The sequence below is a fragment of the Pseudonaja textilis genome, chromosome 4, assembly GCF_049901715.1.
Source record: "Pseudonaja textilis isolate UNSWEBS1 chromosome 4, rPseTex1.2, whole genome shotgun sequence".
In the NCBI taxonomy this organism is placed as follows: domain Eukaryota; kingdom Metazoa; phylum Chordata; class Lepidosauria; order Squamata; family Elapidae; genus Pseudonaja; species Pseudonaja textilis.
The window spans coordinates 24,003,580-24,023,976 of record NC_141993.1 but is presented as its reverse complement, the minus strand read 5'-3'; the positions used below and the strand labels follow the sequence as shown (position 1 = coordinate 24,023,976).

The 20,397-nt window shown below is 37.5% G+C and overlaps 1 protein-coding gene across 1 annotated transcript; it reads right to left on the bottom strand.

The window, feature by feature from the left end:
* Window positions 1-196: 196 nt before the first annotated feature.
* Window positions 197-19,527, bottom strand: LOC148125776 (lipase member M-like). Its single transcript, XM_087932378.1, has 9 exons — window positions 19,429-19,527; window positions 18,217-18,334; window positions 14,435-14,633; window positions 10,220-10,329; window positions 9,207-9,343; window positions 6,931-7,077; window positions 6,376-6,447; window positions 2,453-2,518; window positions 197-1,153 (listed from the first exon to the last, which is right to left on the bottom strand). Exons 1-9 carry the CDS (start codon window positions 19,522-19,524, stop codon window positions 920-922), a joined length of 1,179 nt encoding a protein of 392 aa, XP_087788504.1. The 5' UTR covers window positions 19,525-19,527; the 3' UTR covers window positions 197-919.
* Between the last annotated feature and the right edge of the window lie 870 nt (window positions 19,528-20,397).

Sequence of the window (20,397 nt, the reverse complement as noted above, 5' to 3'; positions counted from 1 at the left end):
GAATTCTGATAGAAGAGGGTATTTGTATCTCAGGGTTGAACTGTAGGTCTTTGATGCTCTCTAAACTTGCTTTTTTTCCTTGCAGATGTTTCATTATCAAGCTTCATAACTTCATCAGTGATATTACCTAGTTTGTTCATGAAACATCTGCAAGAAAATAACCAGGTTCAAAGATCACCCCACATATTATAGGAATTCTTTTTGAACCCTTGACTTGAGCTAGACTAACTTCTGCCTGAATTTTCCTAGGTTTGGTGTCTAGTGCTTGCATACAGGCTGATTATTGTCTGTGAGGTACATATGAATTCTAAATAAGTGAAGACAAGCTTGGACTAGCTTTGCTTTTCTGGAAAGTTAACATGTAAGACTGACTGATGTAACAGCAATATGGAAATGAATTAGTAAGTTTATTGTTTGCATAAAGAAATAAAGAGTTGGCACTAGCCACAATGGAGGAATGGTTGGTGGAATTTGCTGAGGTAGCTAAATTGACTTTGATGAGAGAAAAGACAATATTTAGCATTTGTTGCTGAGTGGAAACCCTTATGGACTTTTTGCTTGAAACAGAAAAAAAGTCAACATATAATTTATGATTATGATTTATGATTTTGACAATTAGACATGGATAGATAGATCATAGAAAAAAAGAGAGTTCTTCTGTACCCTTAGAGTAAGAGGTGAATTTATAATCATATTTCTAATGGCTGTAAAGAAGACCAGAAGCTACTTCTATCTTTTTTCTTCACTATTTTTCTATTACTTCCCCGCTTTCACTTTTAGTAAAGTGTCTGGAAGACATTTTCTGACAAAAGAGGATAGCAACATTTAAAACTAATGTGGAAAATATAAGCTGTTTATTTTCTACATCAAATTCGAAATACAGCTATCCTCTATTGCCAGAGAAAACTTCCATCTATATTTATCTGTAGTTCTGCATTAGATAAAAAATATCCTCATGCAAGTATTTTAGGACATCAAGGCCCCAGATAAAATCAGCATGATTCCAGCTAGGAATATACTTATGGAAAACTAAGTTAGTAAGTCGCGGGAGCAGATGATTGATATTTTCTGGAGTCACAATGAAGTCATTCCCACCATTCCAAACAGCTGTTGGCACAGTTATATCTTCAATTTTATAAAACAGGGGCTTGGTCTGTGGAAGAAGAGATGCAAAATATGAAAAAGTAGTCAACTTGCCTATTTCCAGATATTTCATCTTTTAGTAATACCAACATTCTCATCCATGTATCCAGATCTGAAAAAAAAAAACCTATTCTTTGACAGATCCCTTATCTTCTGTGATACACAATTTTTATTTTGTGACTGATAAGTTACAAAGCTCTTACATTAAAGGATTAATTAAGCAGTAGTTCAGGATGAATCACATTGGTATATTTTGTATCAGATCATACCAATTCAATCATGTCAAAAATCGCTGAAAAAATATGTTGATTCATAAGTATATTTTTAGAATCTATTTTGGGGCTCTTGAAAATGTGAAATGTACACATTTGTATGTAATGAAAAGGAGATTTGTATTATGATACTTTGATACAGAGACATTACATTCATAATATTTAGTACATTAGTAATTTAATAATTTAATACAGAGAAGCACATTTTATAATGCACTAATTCACAAGACTTCCAAGAAAGAAGTGGTTACTTGAAAAAAGAGAACCAATGACCATGGCAGAATGAAGCTCAGGAAGTACATTTGATGTACTTCTCTTTGATACTTCTTCTCTGGACAAGGAGAGGACTTGAAGTCACCCACAAGTGCTCTAGACAGCTTTGTGGCCTCTGGCAAGTTTAGAACTCCATGCGATAAACAGAAAAGTTATTAAAACTTAGAAATCTGCAAACTAAAATTCCAGATAAATTTGAAAATAGATTTTGGAATTAATTATAAAGAATCCTATCTATTAAAAAATGCTTTTGTTTTTATTTTTAAAAAATACAGTAAGATTTTCAAAACTCGACACTAGAGGGAACCAAATATTACTATTAAAGAAGAACACAAACTCAATATACAATTACAGAATGAAGCAAAATATTTTAATATTGGACAAAAAAGAATATTTTTGAAAACTAGACCCAAAAGTTACTTTTAATAGTTTCTACCTCTATAAACAGACTGTCTGAAAGATACTAGGGAAGAGGGACAAGTTCTACCTGATAACATTAAGACCGTAATGGAGGAAAATGTTTCACTGGACATACAAAAGAAACCGGCTAAAAGCACTACAGTTTTAATTTAGCACATTTTTCCTCCCAGTTACACTTTGATTAAATCAGTGCAGGGAGGAAAATGCTTTGAAACAATATGTCACCAAGATTGTGGGAAGTAGGAATATTGGGTGGGGAAGCTGGGTGCCCAGAAACCACACCTCTTTGTGTATGTATGCAAACACATGTTCCATTACAAGCATTGTAACAATATTTTCCTCACCGTGTTGTATATAGCTTTGTTCCGGTTTCCATAGTCGAAATATTTAAATTCATTCGATTCAAAAATCTAAATTGGGAAAATAAGAGTTGTGTATACTTAACAAACATTTACATTTATTTTTTTTAATCTGAAATTTGAGACAAATATATAAATTCAAAATTAAAGGATTTTAATTAGCAGGCCCTCTCTCAATCCACTTTGCAAAAATTTTCATAAAACGGAAGATGGTCGCTAAAGAATATTTGGATATCTCACTCCATTGCAAGTTACTTCCAATCCTAGGAAGCCTCAAGCTGTGTAGATTTAGAAGTTCCCCTACCCACCATCTCAGGTGGCTTGGGTCTTTCACAGGACTCTTATCAGCTCAAACCCAGCACTTGCAACTGATTAATCAAAGATGCCATAGGCAAAACAAGTTCAATTCATTTGCCTATTGTGGGGGACATTTGCTACTCACTATTCAGATGCTATGTCGCTAGATTTTTCTTATGTTCCTTAATGGTTCAGTGTGGGCCTGGATTGACCTTCCTCATACCAACTGTAGGATTGGAAGTAACTTGCAATGGAGTGAGATATCCAAATATTCTTTAGCGACCATCTTCCGTTTTATGAAAATTTTTGCAAAGTGGATTGAGAGAGGTGATCTTGATTTAATTCCCATCCTTTCTTAGAACATCAAGGCAAAAAGTAAATAATCTTGACATCTCACTCCTGGATTATATTACTTTGGCTTATCTATTTTGTCTGGGTAAGTCTCCTATGTCCCCTTTATTAAAGAAATATCTGAGTTTTGGTAGTGGTGGATATTATAACAGTTTCCATTTAGTATTCTCATGAGTATGCTAGAACCAGTTCAGCCTTAGATCTTCTCCTTAAATTTGTCTTGCAATATTTTGTTTATAAATATTTATACACCCCTTTCCCCACTGCATTATTATTACATTAGAAACCTCTGGGACTTTCTAGACAATTATATTACTAATTCATACTCACAAATTCAAATAGTATTTGCTTATTAATTTGATCATATAGTACTTGGAGGCAAGTCCTTTTTAATGGTTCTCTCCCAAAAAAGAGAGTTAATTATTTCCAAGCTCAACCATCCAGGAACAAGCATTGATACATGGCAAGCTTTCAACTGGTCCATTTGACAGATAGTTTGAGCATTGTCACCTCACAAAAGTGAGAAACTACTATTATCCTTATCCTGGTAAGTATGAATAGGCTGTATGGGAAAACATGCTTCTAGTGGGAAGATAATTTGGCTTGATGGGTTAAGGCCAGCATTTTCTTTCTTTAAAAAAACATATTTTATTGATTAAATTATTAAAACATTAGACATGGTGTGATCATTCTGACATTCCTTTTTGTCATACATGTTATAATATATAATACATATTTCATAGACTTTTATACATTTGTACAGTTAGTTTTTATCTGTAGTTACCCCTTCTACAAATCCTGTTTATTTTTTATTCTGGGTCCTTCCTTTCTTTTCCAACCATTGATACAATTTATCCCATATCTTGTAGTATTCTGTCTCATCCTTATTTTTTAATTCCAGAGTCAATCTATCCATTTCAGCACATATCAATATCTTCTTTATCATCTCACTTCATTGGAAATTTCTCTATATTTCCATTTTTGGGCAAAAGCCATTATTGCTGCCATGATGATGTGTACTATTAGATAAATGTCCTCTTTGCTATATCTTTCTGTCATAATTCCATAGTGAAGAAGGCTCAGCAGCAGCTGCACTTCCTGCGGGTTCTCAGGAAGAACAATCTGGATAAGAAGCTGTTGCTGGCTTTCTATAAAGCCTCTGTGGAGAGCACTCTGACATATTGTCTGGGTGTGTGGTATGCAGGCTCCACAGTTGAGGACAGGAAAACTGTACAGAGGGTGATAAACACTGCTCAAAAGATCATTGGTTGCCCTCTGCCCTTCCTAAAAGACTTAGCCAGGTCCCACTGCCAAAGCAGAATCAAGGCCATTATAGAAGACCCCTCACACCCTGGCAATGATCTTTTTGACCTGCTGCCATCTGGACGGCGTTTTAGGTCAATAAAATCCCACACCACTAGACTAACAAGACTAGACTGGTTTCTTTCCCTGGACCATCCAAACCGCAAATAAACACGAAGTCACTACCTTATTAAGATGTGAAAAGATGTGAATACCCCATTCTCAATACCCCATTCAGATGTATAATAACATATTATAGTACAATCCATCTCTTGTGTATTATACTCGGCTAAGTATTACAGTCAGTGTTGGATGTATATTTTGTGTCTATTCATAGATATTGTACTCTCAAATTGCAAATGGAGACGTGGGAACTCTATTTTTCTTATCTTCATTTTTAAGTGCTTTGGTTTTATTGTATTGCAAACAGTTGCTGGGGTGCATCCACAGTTTTCTTGTACTTGTACAATGACAATAAAGTTCTTCTAATTCTAATTCCAAGTAAAAATAATTCTAGTTTATTTTCTGTCTAGTCATCTCCTCTAATCACATCTGGATCTTATGCCAAAATTCTTGGGTTTTCTTACAATACCACCATGCATGGTGATACGTTCCATGTTCTTGGGCACATTTCCAACATTTTGGTGACAGGTTTTTATACGTTTTACCCAGTCTTGCTGGGGGGAGGTGCCACCTATCAAACATCTTGTATAAGTTTTCCTTATACGATGTGGCCAATGTTATCTTTTTACTTCGCTCCCATAGTGTTTGCCATTTATCCAAATCTATAGTATGTCCAAAGACCAGCATTTTCAATTGCATGTAGGAGGCTTTAGGAAGCCACTGTAGGGCCTGTAGTACAATTGTGATGTGGTCTGATGGGTGTTGGAGAATGCACTAGCTGCTGCATTTTGGCCCAACTGAAGGTTCTGAGTTTGCTTTAGAGGCAGCCCCATGTAGAGAACATATTAGTATTCTAGGAGAGTGATAATGGGGTATGAGTCAATATAACAAAATATTGTCACAAGTGCTAAAGGATCCTTCTACTATACTTGCTGTTCAAGGAGGAATTGCAAGTCCAGGAGGATCCCAAAACAGTGACCTGCTCCCGAATGGCTGTGCTTCCCCACCAAGTCATACCGTTGGAGCTATCAAGTACTTCAGTGGAAACAGTAACTGTGCCTTGTTGGAATTGAATTTCATTCCCACCCAGAACTCAGTGGAACAAGACCTCAACAGGGTGAGGTCTTGTTTCACTGGATGGAAAGCAAAGTACCATCATCCTACTAACGGTATAGAACTACAAATTACAAATCAACCTCATCCAGTGGTTTCATGGATAGATTGATCAGTGAGGGGGAGGAGAAGGCAACCAGCCCTGTGGCATCACATAAGTGAGCAGCCACTGATTTGACCTCCTTTTTCCTATTACCAGCAATTGGAATGGGCCGTAGAGGAAGATACCTTTGCAAAACAGCATCTCCAATCCCAACCCCAAAGATAGCCTAGAATAATACTATGAGATTAAAAGCCCCAGAGAAGTCTAAAAGGACTTCTACTGCTCTCCAGATCTCAAGAAAGTTCATTCCCTAGCCTAATCAAGGTTCCATGCCCAGGCTCTGAATTCTGACAAGGTCTACTTCATTTCATCTAAGGCACTCTGTAGTTGATCTTTACTATCTATGAAGAAATTAGATTTTATGCCAAAGGTGCTTTTTTCAAGAGGCAACTGGACTTTCTGGTTTTTCTTTGAAGGTGCTTTGCTTCTCATCCAAGAAACTACTTCAGCTCTGAAGAGTTGAAGCTCTGAAGAAAAAAAAAGTACCTTTGGGACAACCATGATCTAAATGACTGAGAATTCCTTTGGTGCATGCCTGATACTAAACATTTCATCAAATGGCATCATATAGTACCATTCTATTTTGACTTGCCAAGAAAATTGGAAAAAGAAACTTTACCTGGGTCCAATGAAATATATTTTTTACAGAAGAAACATCTGGGTAAGTTGCCGAAAAAAGATCAATTCGACTCTGGAAAAAAAAATAAACAAAATAATTAAAAAATTTGAGGGATTGGAAACTACACCAATTACGCTTCTTAAAGCCAAAAGGCAGATAGATTTCTTTAAATCCTCTGTTAAGGAGAAAGACTATTCAGTTTCTACTGAAAGCAATCTTGAAATTTTCAAACCAAGGAACACACATTCTGTCTCATTATTGGCCAACGGTCAGCAAGCAAGGTGACCACAGAAAAGGGGGGGGAGGGGGGGGCAAAAAATCAAGATGACAACTGCAATTGTGCAATCAAGGCTACATAGGATGAATGAAATTAACGATTAATGAAAACAAACTAATTGAAAAAGTTGGTGCATCAGCTAAATTTTGAACTGTTGTAAAAAAAAAAATCACTTACAGAAATAATACATATCATTATTGCAATGTTACACATAAAATTCCATATTAAAAATAAATACCTTGATTTATCTAAATAAAAAAATTCCACAATCCACTTACCATATTTATATTGTTTTTATTAAAACCCACAAAAGATGAAAATATTTGGATGCAAATCTTGTGTAATCCTGGGAGCTTGCATAGTTTGGCATTAGTGATTCTTGTTCTGTTATTCAGAAGAATTAAGTCTTTACTTCCCCATAAATACTGCAAAATACAAATATTATTGCAAAATTTTATAGAAGCACCTCTAATTGAATAGTTTATCAATTCCTCATTTAATTCAGCAGATTCAATACACCCATTGATTCTCTGCATTATTTTAACAATATTTTAAAATACATGCAATCTTTCTTTATTCCTTACTTATGGGATTTATGCCCAGTATAACTAGTGGGTATTATTTAGAACATTAACTAATATAAAGCATGGCAACTACTACTCCACCCATGATAAAAATACAACACAATAATGCAATAGATGAAGCCTAACTCATACACAAAACGGTTATTATGATAACAACTAATAACTCAAAGGCTTTCTAGAATAGTTAAAAATTTAATAGCAAAGGGACAAATCAAATTTCTGTGGCGAGGCTAACATGTAGGATCACTGATCTAAAACCAAGGCTTGTAAGATTTGCTCTTCTCACTTTTTGAACATGGGGAACTGCAAACAGCTTTTCCTGGTATTAGAATAAATTCTTAGTATGATTCTGGATTTCAAAAAAACACAAGAAAATTGCTGGAAGCAGGGGTGAGGTTTATTCAATAGCAAGAGAGTTAGCAATCAAAGATGGCCAGGAGTCACAAAGAAAATTAGTTACTTTAACAGATAACAGATAATCAGAGTTGGAAGGGACCTTGTAGGTCATCTAGTCCAACCCCCCCACCCAAGTGGGAGACCCTACACCATTTCTGACAAATGGCAGTCCAATCTCTCCTTGAAAGTCTCAAGTGATGGTGCTCCCACAACTTCCAAGGGCAAGCTGTTCCATTGGTTGGTTGTTCTCACTGTCAGAAAGTTTCTCCTTATTTCCAGGTTAAATCTGTCCTTGTTCAGTTTCCATCCATTATTCCTTGTCTGGCCTACAGGCGCTTTAGAAAATAGCTTGACCCCTTCCTCCCTGTGGCAGCCCCTCACATATTGGAAGACTTCTATCATGTCTCCCCTGGTCCTTCTCTTTACTGGACTAGCCAAGCCCAGTTCCTGCAACCGTTCATTGTATGTTTAAGCCTCCAGTTCCCTAATCATCCTGGTTGCTCTTCTCTGTACTTTTTCTAGAGTCTCAACATCTTGTTTATAATGTGGTGAACAAAACTGGATGCAGTACTCTAGGTGTGGTCTTACTAAGGCTTTATAGAGTGGTATTAGTACTTCCCTTGATCTTGATTGTATCCCTCTGTTAATACAACTTAGGATTGCATTAGGTTTTTTGGCTGCTGCACAGAGAGGATAGCATAGAGAGGAGTGCATGAATTTGTTTAATCAGTTTTATCAAAGCATTTTAGAAGAGAAAGTGAAGTTAAACCCTGTAATTAGATGAAGCAAATATAACATACTGATAGGGGACAGGAAATAGATATTTAAAAATTGGTAAAAAATAACTAATTTGGTGAATGAAAAATTGCCTTTAAAATTTTTTTAAACTATTTGTGGAAACAGCAAAGAATGCTTTCTAAATGTTTTCCAGAAATTATTCAAGAATTTGGGCATTATAAGTTGGAGGGCTTTTTTTTTTAAAGATAAAAAAATATTGAAATTTCATCCTGGGTTATACTAAGTGAAAAAGTATTGTCCAATCATTCTGTAGGGGAAACAACTGATTTAAAAAAGTGGGGAGATAAAAAATGGAGATAAAATAAATAAAATCAATAAAAGCCTATTTCTTCAGCAGTACTTTTGTGCCTGTAGCTTCATGTAAAATTGTCCACCATCTTTATAAAAGGCAAAATGAAGAAAGCAACATTTTGTCAAATATTCTGTCAAGGGGAAATGAACATCTAATAATGTAGGAGGGTCCCTTCAAAAAGCAAGCATTTGTCCAAAAAAAATCACTTTTGAAAAATTCTCTCCAGTTTTGTAGTCACATCTAGATTCATTACATGATGTCTTATGCAAGACTTGGGAATTGAAGTCATTTTTTTGTGTTTAAATACTGAAGGTTGGTGGTGGTGGGGGAATCCATACAAATTCTAAGAAAAAAAGGAGGTGAATTTTAAACAGATATTTAAACCCTACCTCCAAATTATACAAATTGCAGGAGATAATAACACATCTATATTTCTATACTGAATCAAATAGTATAAGAAAGTAAACCTATGAGAAATACCTACCCTTTTAACTTTGTAGGGAAGTAGTAGGGTGTATTTTCCTATTCCTTTGATGCCCTTTAATGTGGAGGAAGGTGCAAGGAATATTAAAAGTTTTGTTTTCTGAGCAAGCTGTGGGAAGACTGAAAAAGTAATAAGACCTGAAAGAAAGATAAGTTTTAAAAAATGGAAAACAAGCTAAATGTTGATCAAAACCTAGTGTCAGTATATGTATTGATATTTAAGTGATGGTGTTTGCTCCAAGATTGATAGATACATAATGGATAAGCTTGCAAGAAAGTGCCAGCTATCCTCCTCCTCCTCCTCCTCCTCCTCCTCCTCCTCCTCCTCCTCCTCCTAATCCTATTGTTGTTTTTATAAGAGTGGCTTTCTTTTCTTTGCAGCAGAATATATGTAAATAGGAGGCTAATAAAGGGATATGAGAGGGCTTTGCTTGTACCCAGGCATCTCATAGTTAAATGCAAAAGATAATCTAAAGATTATCTCCAGTAAGGATCAAGGGCCACCAAGTTCTATTGGTTGGGAGGTTAATTGCAGAAGACCAAATGCAATGTTTGTCACAAAGCCTTGATGTCCACATTTTGCTTAACTTTAACTTGAGTTAAAATTTCAATCTCATTCTTTCCCTACATTATTGCCGTGCCTGTAACAGGCAAATAGAAAGCCTATATTCATGGCTGGCTTAGTTTCTTCACTATTGCAGCATCTTTCAGAAAAAAAAGAGAAATAAATAAATCAGTTATTTGCATTTATCCTGTCTGTCTGTCTGCCTGCCTGCCTGCCTACCTACTTATCTTATCTATTCTGCTCCCTATCATCTTTCAAGAATTCAAGATAGATTTCTTGCTGTCAAGAGACTATTATATTTTAACTTCTGGCTTATACTTTGGGCCATATATTTCACAATACATTGGTAAAAATATTGTTGATCATTAAACAGCTATATTTCTATGCTGCTTGATCATTGACTGTTTGAGAAAGATGCAAGGATGAAATATGATTCACTCTTAACTTACCCAATGAAGCTCCTTGAGAATGGCCAATGTAATATAAACTATCCTGGTTTGTCTTATGTAGAATAAAGTTTATAGTTGCAGGAATATCATAAATTGCCATTTCATGAAAACTGTAATAGAGGGACACAAGCAAAGACACAAAACATTGCTGAGATTTATTCTGTATAATAGAGTAGAATAGAATATAATTCTTTATTGGCAAGTGTGATTGGACACACAAGGAATTTGTCTTGGTGCAAATGCTCTCAGTGTACATAAAAGAAAAGATACATTCAAGAGTCAAGAATCATAAGGTACAACACCAGGGATGGGATACGACAGGGTTAACTACCGGTTTGGGATTTACGAGGTTTGGTGTTTTATGATGTACTTCCCTGCACGCTGCGAGCCTCGCGCCTGTAAATCATCATCAGCACGCTGTGTGCAGAGAAGCAACCTTTGAAACAGCCCTCTTTTCCTGCTTTTTAAACTGCAGCTGTGCCTCGTTCGGCAGCTGAAGTTGAAAAATCAGGAAATAAAGATCAGGTAAGAGCCTGAGTAGGTGGGTGGGCAAAAATATCAGCAGACAGAACCAGTTCTATGTCTGCTGCTCTTTAGAGCTACTGGTTCTACAGAGGTGGACAGAACCGGTAGAAACCCACCCCTGTACAACACTTAATAATAGTCATATGGTACCATAAGGTTAAGGGTAAGTTAACCTTTATAGCTTAAGGGTAAAAAAAAAAAAAGGCAGAAGGCTGCAAGTTTTTTTAAAAATCTTGCCTTTATTGTTTTTTTAGAAAAATAATTTAAGATGGTGAACATCTTACACTCCTTACTCCTCCTATTTTGCCCGTAACAACTATCTTGTGAGGTGAGTTGTGTTGTGAGAGAGAAGGACTGGCCCAAAGCCACCCAGCTGGCTTTCATGGCTAAGGTGGCATTGAAACTCATACTCTCCTGGTTTCTGGCCTGTTTGTATGACATAGGCAAGGGTTGTCAATCTTGTGGCCCGCAGGCCGGATGCATCATGTGCTGGCCACACCCACCTCCATTTTAGCAAAGGGAAAAAATTTTCGTTTTTGAAATTTTCGATGTCACGTGATGACATGTCATTGCGAGTTTGACACCCCTGATATAGACAGCGTAGAAGCAAAGAAAACTAATTTTTTATTACATGTTAAGTTAGTTACTTAAACTAAACCCATTAGATTTCCAAAATAACAGCTGTCTTTTTGATTGTTTCATTATCAAATTGCTCACTTTTTAAATTTCACATGGCCGAGTCTTCCTTGTGCTTCACTTCAGCGAAAACTGGAGGCCCTAAATTTTTCTCTACGCTTTATAGGATCTGCCTTAATAATTAAGAACAAGTCAGACCAGTAAGAGAATTTATGAATATATTAGTGAGGGATCAGTCTTGCTTCCATTTAAGATTCGGTATTACGCTCTTCTGTTCTCCCTCCTTCCTTGTTTTCTATTTGCTTTGCCAGAATTTTGTAACTGAGTTTGTTGAGCCTCTATGAAGTTCTTTCTGTTTATTTCCCTTAATCTGTTTCCTCCTAAAAAAGTACTTCTTCAAGCAATTGGGTTTTTTTCAGGCACACCTTTCTCTTTTGTATAGATGATTCAATTTTGGTTACATAGAACTTGTTGTGGTCTTTCAAGACGACTTTGACTACTGATAACTATAGGTAGTCCTCGATTTATGACCCCAATTGAGCCCAAAATTTATGTTGCTAAGTGAGACATTTGCTAAATGAGATTTGCTCCATTTTACAACATTTCTTTACACAATTGTTAAGTGAATTACCACAGTAATTCATTTTCTCTTCAAAAATTCAGAGGTGTGTCCCATCACCTTATTTCTAGTGGGGTTTTGTGCCTAAAAGAACAGCATGTCAAACTCAAATTCCATGGACCGGATCCAGCCCGTGGGGTGCTTAAATCTGGCTCATGGGGCTGTCCTGGAAATAGCCAAGGACAGGCCCATGGTGCCTCTGGCAGCCAAATTGGACCATGGGGGGGCACACACACCCCCGTGGCCCATTCTCAGTCTGGACAGCCTCTTGAAGCAGCCTGCCAACCAAAAGGCCCCATTTTGGCTGGTAAAGTGCTGCAGGAGGGCGTTTAGTACAAAAACAGGCCGTGAGGGGGCGACGGGTGCCCCCATGTCCCATTTTGGCTGACAGGGTTCCGTCCAGAGGTGACATTCAGCAGGTTCTGACCAGTTCTGGAGAACCAGTAGCAGAAATTTTGAGTAGTTTGGAGAACTGATAAATACAACCTCTGACTGGAAATTTTACAGTGTCCTTCCCTTGCCACAGAAACCATGCCCACAGAACTGGTAGTAAAAAAATTTGAATCCCACCACTGGTTCCATCTCTTCCCCTCTCAGCCGGCCCACAGAGGAGAAGTACAATGCTGATCTGCCCCTCGAAGAAATCCAGTTTGACACCCCTAGATTAGATCTTATCATCTTCCAGCTTCTAGTCCACAGCTGTTCATCCCTAAACCAAGCTGGGTCTCATATAGTAACTGCATTTTAATATTTAATTTGCTACTAATATACATTGAAGTTTAACACTAATTTATTAACATTAGGAGGCAAAGTGCTCCCATGTATTTTCAGAGCACCTGAAACACTTTTTCCTTTCCTGGGAAAAAGTGCAGTACAGCTACTTTAAAGTGTTGCAGATAGACACTACGTTCACATCCATGCTTCAAATGGCATTTTAATGATAAAATCTGAACTGCTGATAAACCTTAATGAATAACTGATATTGAAACTGGAAGAAAATGTCTTTATGTTCCAATGGGCTCTCTAAAGTAGTGTGATGACCCAGGGTGGGATACAAAAGCAACAAAGTCACAAAAACCAGTGATGTCCCTTTAATTCCTTCAACTTGGCTTCAAAGGTCCAATTATCATTGACTGGAGAAAAAACTCCCCCACAAACTGTTGAGAAAAGGAAGAACTTCCATTTAAACTCAAAATACATATAAATTATAAATAGACAAAAACAACACAAACCACACTGAAGCAATTAAGGAGACAAGGCAGGATAAGGGCTTGAAGATGTCCACGGATATCAAAATACACACACTGGGAAGGACGCCAGAACTCATTAAGAACTGAAAGTCTAGAAATATTTTCACGCTTTGTTTTCAGCACTGGCCCATGTGCAGTTTGTCCTTTTAAACAATCCTCACAGCTGCAGCCCATGAAGGGGATCGGGACCCTTTCCTTGTCCATAGACCATGCCATTCATGTTTCCCCCTTATCCGCTCCTTCCTGCATGCCCTAGGATAAAGAGGGATGGATTCGGGTCTTCCTCTGAATGCCCAACCGGCCTGTGCCCTTCCCCAGTTTCCTCCACAACCTCCAAAGCCACGCTCCCACTCCCTGTCAGCTGTTCCTCTTCTCCTTCTGAGTCCGATTTGAACAGGGGCATGACAAGTAGTGTCAGAAATCCAATGAATCTGACAATTCATACAGGTAGTCCTCAACTTATAACAGTTCATTTAGTAATCATTCAGAGTTACAACAGCACTGAAAAAAGTGACTTATGACTGTTTTTCACACTTACAAACTTTGCAGTACCCCCATGATCAAATTTCAGATGTTTGGCAACTGACTTATATTTATGAGCCAGGTGGCACAGTGGTTAGAGTGCAGTACTGCAGGCTACTTCTGCTGCCTGCCAGCTGCCTGCAATTTGGCAATGCAAAATCTCACCAGGCTCAAGGTTGACTCAGCCTTCCAGCCTTCCAAGGTTGGTAAAATGAGGACCCAGATTGTTGGGGGCAATATGTTGACTCTGTAAACAGCTTAGAAAGGGCTGTAAAGCACTGTAAAGCAGTATATAAGTCCAAATGCTATTGCTATTTCTATTGTTATGACTGTTGCTGTGTCCCAAGGTCACGTGGTCTCCTTTTGTGAATTTCAGACAAAGTCAATGAGGAAGCCTGGTTCACTTAACAACTGGGTTACTAACTCATCAGCTGCAGTGATTCACTTAACAACTGAGGCAAGAAATGGGGCAAAATTCACTTAACAAATGTCTCACTTAAGAACAGAAATTTTGGGCTCAATTGTGGTCCTAAGTCAAGGATTATCTTTATACAATCTCAAAAGCTACTAAAGGATACGTCTCGCATTCTATAACATCTGACCCATTTCTCTGGCAAAAATCTGCTTTTATTTAATTACTATATAAACTGTTCCGAGTTTTACCTGAAATCCCAAAATTCCTCTTGGTCAATTGTTAGGTTCTGGTGTCTTCTAGACCAGGTAGTCCCTCTGTTATTTATTATCCAAACATCATAGCCAGCATCTGCTAGAACAAATCCCAGGCTATTGCTGGGAAGATTGATGAGCCAACATCTCCCTTCCGTCAGAAAACCAGAGACCAGTAACACAACAGGTTTAGGCCCTTGAAAATAAGTAACATTAAATATTATATCATTTAAGGATCACTCCAGCAAGGAGCGTTGTATTTTTATAAACATGGCACATCATAATTCTGTATTTATGATATCTATGGAACCTGCAGCCTGAATATGAGCATGAATGTACGAAGACTGAATGAAAAGTAATGTTTGCAATTTGATAAATTGCTAATAGATGGCAGTATAGTCTTGGCATGTTAGAAGCTCAGATGAATTCTTTAGCACCTATTTTTTCACTTCAATTATTGGAAAGTTGCTATGAGAAAAGTTTGCATTGCCAGGGCTGTCTTAACTCATGGGCCTGATGGGCACTTGCCAGTGGGCGCCACACTAATCTGTTTGTGTGCACCTTCAGTGCACCTTGTATCATATAAATACAGCAACATATTTATGATATTTTACTGCATTTTTAAAATTAATAGTAACATGCAAATACATGTTTAATTTTATCAACCATTTACATTTTTATTCCTGTGAATAGTTGTCATAGGGGCCCCAGTACACTGCTTTGCCCAGGGCCCATAATGCTGTTAAGACAGCCCTGCATATTGTATTGTTTGTGAAATGGAAGCCATAGGGAAACTATGCAGTGTGTCATGACTGAATTTTTCATTGCCAACGGAGTCTGTTCAAATGAGATTAATACTTGAATGCAGGTTGTTTATGCTGACTATATTGACAGGAGCAATGTGAATGGATCAAAAAAAAAAAAAAAAAAAGCTGAGATGCTGAATAATGAACTTATTTGCAGCCAGAGCAAAGTGGACAACTTGTGACAGCAATGTTGAGGTAATTCGCCATTAGGAGAATGAGCACATACAGGGAGACGTAGTGAGAAAAGTGTTTGAATAATACACAAATAGCACACAGATACACTGTACAGTAAATGTAGGTTTTTACTTTCAATAAACGTTTAAGCCAAGTCCACACAAATCAATTAACAGTTAAATCAGTCAGTGTTCAGTCCAGGGATAATTCCAATATCAAAGTCCAGTATCAAAAACAGTTCAGTAACAGACTTACATCAAATCCAAGAAAAACAGTCAATAAGGAAAAATAGAGGAATGGCAAAACTCTTCCAACAGAAGGGAACAGAGACTCACTCACTTCACTGAGACTCTCGTCTGAGACTAAAAACAACCCAGGTTTCTGGCTCAATCTTATGGCCGTTTGTGGAACCACACCCAATTACAGATTTAGCATGCTTTTAAAGACATAGTATTAAAATGTCTACCCTAGTTTATATATTTCCAACCCAAATAACCGTTAGGTGACTCACATTCCTAACAAGCAACAATTGACTTTCACATGAAAAAAGTTAACAAATGGTTTAAGGACAATCAACAGATCACTTTAAATGGACTGATGTGACGTTTGGGATTTTATAGGAAATCCCAAGTCTGGTCGCATTACTGATAATATTCTTCAACATTAGACAGCAGGATGGTGTAGCAAGTTAGCACCCACCCCTCTCCTAAAAGAATGAAATATTTTGAGAAAAAAGACAGAAAATTGTATTTCCCTGGATGAGAAATGGAGAAATATGCTCTTGGAAAGCAGCCTTCACCTTTCTTAATAGCCATCAGCAGATGTCAGCACTTAAGAGATAAAGAGATCGCTAACTAGGTAGAATTAGGCCTAAGCCATAATAGGAATTTCTCAAAGCCCCTTCATTGCATTACCTCAGTTGCACACCAACCATCCAGCAGTTCAAACTTCAAGCAAACTTAGCTCAGACAAACTCCTAGGATTTGTACATGGCCACATGGGAGTCTGACAACAGCCAATAAAATACATGTTCTTGCACAGGAAAAGGAAGTTCAAGTGCAAAGCCCAAGAGAAGATATAAATACCCCCACTCTCAACTCCATGTGGTCAGCTGCACCAGAACTACAAACATGTGGTTCTGTTCATCAATAAATGGACCCTCTTTCCAATCAGACTCCAGACTCCATTTTGTCTCCAGTGCCTTTCTCCTAGCTTGGAACTGAACTAGATAGATATTTCTTCCCACAAGGGGTTCTTCACATGCTAGGGGCAAACATGAAAGCTTCAGTAGTTGAAATTTGTCAGCAGTTGTCATGCTGTGAAGATGAGGGCTTTCTTCACAGACAGCAGTGAAACATAGGTTCACTATATTACACAAACAAACAATTAGTCCAGGAAATATGATCACCTGCAAGGGAAAGCCTTCCTCCCACCTCGTGTGGTACATTGTTTATTTTTTAATTTTGTGTTGTAGCTGCTGTGGGGGTTTGCAGAGTGGTATGTAATTCCTTAAAAGAAAAAGTAAAATAATTTAGGTGCCATACTTGTCCCAGTTTCTTTCGTATCAATGGAACTTTGATGCATATCAAAGTTGATTGAGTAATACCAGAGCCATGTGAGAATGTTATGGAAGGCTGAACCAATAGAGCCAACACATTACTGTGAAGGGTGTAGGCTCACCCCTACGTAAATTGAAGGAAAAACAATAAGCAGTCACCTTTAAATTAAAAGCAATGCAGTTGTATTGCATTCATGGCGTTCGCTTATTTACATTTGATTTCTAATTTACTTCACAGAGACCAGACAGGAGGAGTCAAAGGGCTGAATGTGACCTGGGGTCCAGATCTGATTTAGTTTGGGAGGGGGCACTAGTCCCTGCAGTGTTCTTGACAAGATTTTTGGACTTGGTTTGCCACTGCCCCCTTCTAAAGCTGAGAAAGGGTGATTAGCCCGAAGTAATCTAGCTGGTTTGCTGCCTTAGGCAGCACTAAAACAAACCATTTCCCAATTTGTAGCCTGACACGTAAGCTACTACACCCAAACTGATTCTCATCTCATCTACATCATTTACATATCGTCAGGGACATTGAATCAGGACCATATGCTTTAGTTCTACTTAAGAAGATATATTGCCCAACCCTCTACAGAAAAATCTAGTCAATGTTCAATACTAAATTAGTTCCTGATAAGAATCAATGGAATTCAAGATGGGTTGGACTTAGTAGCTACCTACAGTTGTGAAAGTTGGACCTTAAAAAAGCAAGGCAAGAAGAAAATCAACTCATTTTAGCTGTGGTGCTGGTGGAGAAGACTACTGCATATTCCTTGGACATCAAATATAAATAACAAGCATGTACTGGAGTGTGTAACACCAGACAGGTCACTAAAAGGCAAAATCACAAAACTGTATCTCACTTACTTTGTCATGTGTGGGAAGAATTCACTGGAGAAAGCAATTATGTTTGGAATAGTTAGTGATAAAGGAGAGTTTGTTCTCAAATTGACTGGGAAGAAGAAATTGAAATTGTTATAAAACTCTCTGTGATTAATGACAGATTAAGTCCGAATAGAAGGACACCAGATTAAAGATACCATAATAAGTCTTAATTAGAGGATGTCAGAATGGGGGTAAAAAAGCTGACCTTGTCCACACTAGTCTTCTCTTTCTCTTTTTTTTTCTTGTCACTTCATGACATTGAAAATGTTTTTCTCTCATCTCCTGACTTGAATTAAAACTGTGAATCTAGCAGGCATTTGCCTTAGAAATGTCACCATATTAATAATTCATCTCCAAAATACCTGTTTTTTCACTGCTGCGTATTCCATTAGGAATTCTGTTTGCTTTGAGATAATAGCCATCACTTGTCATGATTTCATGCTCTTCACTAGGGTATCCCCAATATTGAATTATTTCACTCTGCAAAAAAAATACATCAACAACACCTTGAAAAAGCTTAATAGTGTTTGGGAGCATTCCTACTCTAACCATTCATAAGATGACAAATATTTTTTTTAAATAACTGCTCACAATCTAAATCTTTTTTGTTTTTTTACTAGATGAAGCTGCTCCTTTTTGCCTGCTCCATTCTTTCCCACTACGTATATGGGAATGGGGAGTTATAATCTAGTGTTTTTCAAACTTGGCAACTTGTAGGTATATGAATTCCCCCTGGCTGGGGAATTCTGGAAGCTGAAGTCCACATATCTTAAATACTGGTATAATTTTTCCCTTTGTACACAGTGGGATGTCCATGAACTAGAAATTAATGTCAAGCCAGCCACATATAGTATTTCCTATACTCTAAAGTAGTTATGCTCTGCCTATTCAAACAGAATGTGTTTGGCTAGACAGGGCAGAGAATTCTGTTTTCACAGAATTGTGAAAGAAACACAATTTGCAGTGGGTGTTTCAGTAATATTGCCATAATGATGACATGCATTTTTAACATGGTCGGTATGAGTTATTTAATCAAGCAGCATGGTGACCTAGCAGAGAAGACAAACACTTTCCCACTCAGAATGTTCAGCGGTAGTAGCAGATGTTTAGAAAAAATATCTGCTGGGAACTCCATGTGGCATCAAGAAGAGCATCCAGACAATAAACTCTCAGGTCCATCCAGTCGTCCTGACTCTACCCTGAATTAACAGGCTGCATACATATGGTGAAGAGATTATAATGTGCTAGTTAGCTACGATTAAATGGTTTTCAAAAACAATAATATATTAGATGCAAAGTATCATTAGATGCAAAGTATCAAGATGTATGCATCTTACAAAAGAGCCCGTTTGGTGTAGTGTTTAAGGTATATGAGGGCCTTAAAAAGGAGGAGGGGGGGTTGTGTGAGTTACTCAATTAATCTGGAAATGAAAGTTGAATAATTTCAAAACTGTCTCCCAGAATAACCAAAAAAGTCAGGAACTTCAGTCAATTAAACCCTCTTTCTTGAGAATCTGTCTGAATAAAACATGAGGATCTTTCCCCTTTTATCACCACCTAGATGAGCAATTTACAATGTTCATCAAAAGTTCAGGATTCAAATCTCTTCCATTGATAGATTTTTCTGAGATCACTGCTTGTTGGATTATCACCACCCAAACCAGCCACATTGTGGGTCTGCAAAGCAAAAACAAACAGATCAGCTTTTGATAGTATAAGCCCTCTAACTAATCAACTAATAGAACAGAAAAATCAAACTGCCATCTTAATTGATCTTCCCATTAGATACAAAGAAACCATCATAGGGCTTATAAAATCTGTTAGAAGGAAAACCCATCTGGTTCAGTTCCATGCTGGGAGAAAGGCCCTAGAAACAACATAGATGTTGGAGGCTGATTGGAAAGAAGGTCCATTTATTGATGAACAAAACCACCAAGGTTTATGGCACAGCTGACCAAATGAGTGGATGGATCTTTATAGTTTCTGTGACTTTGACATATGGACTGTTCTGGAGGTGGTGCAATGAAGGGGCTTGTGTTCCGAAAGGGTGTTGGGCAATTCCTATTGTGGCTAATGGCTTTTGTCCTGTGTTGGATCTTGGGTGAGGGGCTGCTTTCTAATCCAACTGTTCTGCCTTTGTTAGCTGTCAAATTTTGCTGTAAGGAGTTTCAAAATATCCTGTCCTAAATGGGCTTCTGCTGGCAGTATTTGCTTTGCTTACGAATAGAGCCATGTAGATAGTTGGCTTCCTCTTTCAATAAATTCTTTATCTCTTAAGTGCTGGCCTCTGCTGTGGGCTATTAAGAAAGAGGCTGCTCTCTGCCTCTAAAACACATTTCTCCATTTCTCCTTTAGGGAAATATAATATTCTACCTTTTTAAATATTCCCATAAATAATTCATTCTCACATGTCTGTGATCAAAACCAGCAAATTAAGATTGCAATGCTGTTTGTTTATTGTATCTTATTGAGATAAGACATGCATAACAGCTTTTTAAGGACCAATAGCAGAGAAGTATTCTTCATTGTCACAGGGAGCCAAA

What these genes read in the sequence shown, in the direction of transcription:
- LOC148125776 (XM_087932378.1), bottom strand. Translation starts at nt 19,524, where the DNA reads ATGTGGCTGGTTTGGGTGGTGATAATCCAACAAGCAGTGATCTCAGAA. An exon ending in CTGAACTTTTGATGAACATT is followed by an intron (nt 18,335 to 19,428) that starts GTAAATTGCTCA and finishes TTTTTTTTGCAG; the next exon opens with AGTGAAATAATTCAATATTG. An exon ending in ATATATTTCATTGGACCCAG is followed by an intron (nt 2,519 to 6,375) that starts GTAAAGTTTCTT and finishes TTCCCAATTTAG; the next exon opens with ATTTTTGAATCGAATGAATT.